Source organism: Nansenia antarctica (assembly GCF_963989245.1).
Source record: "Nansenia antarctica genome assembly, chromosome: 7".
In the NCBI taxonomy this organism is placed as follows: Eukaryota; Metazoa; Chordata; class Actinopteri; order Argentiniformes; family Microstomatidae; genus Nansenia; species Nansenia antarctica.
This window is the reverse complement of record NC_137677.1, coordinates 31791198-31793315: the sequence shown is the minus strand read 5'-3', so window position 1 is coordinate 31793315 and position 2118 is coordinate 31791198. Positions and strand designations below refer to the sequence as shown.

The window sequence follows — 2118 nt, the reverse complement described above, 5'->3', positions numbered from 1 at the left end:
CAGGGTGGAACACAGAGGAACATATTGTTATTTTTTCTGAGTGGGGCAGTCCCACTCATATTTTTCACTTTTTCATTGGACAGATACAGTGAAGAGAGACAGGAAAGTGAGGGACCACCCCAGGCCATAGTGCTAGACCACTGGACCACCCCAGGCCATGGTGCTAGACCACTGGACCCCCCCAGGCCATGGTGCTAGACCACTGGACCACCACAGGCCATGGTACTAGACCACTGGACCACCCCAGACCATGGTGCTAGACCACTGGACCACCACAGGCTATGGTACCAGACCACTGGACCACCCCAGGCCATGGTGCTAGACCACTGGACCACCACAGGCCATGGTGCTAGACCACTGGACCACCACAGGCCATGGTGCTAGACCACTGGACCACCACAGGCCATGGTGCTAGACCACTGGACCACCCCAGGCCACGGTGCTAGACCACTGGACCACCCCAGGCCATGGTGCTAGACCACTGGACCACCCCAGGCCATGGTGCTAGACCACTGGACCACCCCAGGCCATGGTGCTAGACCACTGGACCACCCCAGGCCATGGTGCTAGACCACTGGACCACCCCAGGCCATGGTGCTGGACCACTGGACCACCCCAGACCACAAATGAACATACTGTAACATATTATAACTACTTGCACAGCAGTGGATTACTCGTGAAGTACATAACAACTTCTCTACTGTACAATATTGCATTTCGTCTCATTGTACTTTTAAACTTTGTACATGTGTTGCTCTGTTGAAGCTACTGTAGTACCGTTACTTTATGACTGTTAGCATTACTTATTGTAGTCATTGACTTCACGTGTTGTTGAGATTGTGCATCTTGACGCTGCAATGCAACATGCCAATGTTGAGGCACCAAATCCAAAGAATGGTACTACTCTTGTGTGCTGATTCTGATCATCGGTGGACATCTTAGACTGACGATCATACAGTGGAATACAATTGTAATGGTCTTTTAGGCCGACACCATGAGGAAGACGCGATGTCATGAAATGCTTTTGGATGCTCCTCAACCATCTAACAACATCTACCTGCTGGGTGGTTTGGACCAAGGAACTCACAGGAGGGCAACAGTCAAACCAGCTGGGGCTGAATGCAACACAGACACAGACACACAGACACACACACACACACAGACACACACACACACACACACACACACACAGACTTACAAGCTATGACTGAGAGCAGTCAACTCGCATGTTATGCTGCACCTAGCCTGTTAGCCTGTTAGCCTGCAGTTAGCATGTCTGTCTCTCTGTCCTACACACACACACACACACACACACACACACACACACACACACACACACACACACACACACATTGTCGTATTTAAGTCGTTCCACTGTTTAGCTTACAGCAATAAAACACATAAAACACCACTGGCGTCAATCCCCAACACGTTACACAAACACGGACAGAAGCTAAACTGCACAGCTCGCCGCGTTAGCATCATAGCGTGCTAATGCTAACGCTACCATAGCAACGAGCCGCGTCGAGTTACACGGTGCTGTGGTAGCTTAGCTTAGCTTAGCCAGCTAGCTGCAGGTAGCGACCACTACGACTAGGCCTCAGCGGACCGAGACATGTCCTAACAGCTGGCGGGTAAACCCCTAGACACCGCGCGGCTCAGAGAGACAGTTACAGATGGGGGGAAAGGGGAACATAGAGGACTTACTCCGCCGATTCCACTTCCAGAGACATGATTAAATATGATTAAACACAGAGAGGAGAGGAGAGGACGGCAGGCAGAGACACGCACACAGCGTTTAGGTCAGGGGGGCGGAGTCTGCGCAGTTCAGGTGGGCGGAGTCTGCGCAGTTCAGGTGGGCGGGGTTTGCAGTACACTGGGCTGCGTCTCAATACTCTGAAGTCGCTCTCTTCCACCTCTCAGTTCGTCTCAATACTCTGAAGTCGCTCTCTTCCACCTCTCAGTTCGTCTCAATACTCTGAAGTCGCCAGGGACGTGCCGTCCATATAAGCAGGGTAAGCAGTGCTTACCCAACGAAAAAAGAAAAAAGGAAAATATTAAAATAAAAGTGCATGTAACCGTTTGTTTGTTTTCATTAAAAGAGTCGTATTTTAGGTC

General features: G+C 50.8%; 1 protein-coding gene across 1 annotated transcript in view; it reads right to left on the bottom strand.

Moving 5' to 3' along the window:
• smu1a (SMU1 DNA replication regulator and spliceosomal factor a) overlaps positions 1–1814 on the bottom strand; it is an 18710-nt gene extending 16896 nt beyond the window's left edge. The window contains exon 1 of the mRNA XM_080536145.1: positions 1708–1814. Within this exon, the coding sequence (XP_080392271.1) occupies positions 1708–1733 (26 nt within the window). The 5' untranslated portion in view covers positions 1734–1814. The remainder of the gene's footprint in view (positions 1–1707) is intronic.
• Between the last annotated feature and the right edge of the window lie 304 nt (positions 1815–2118).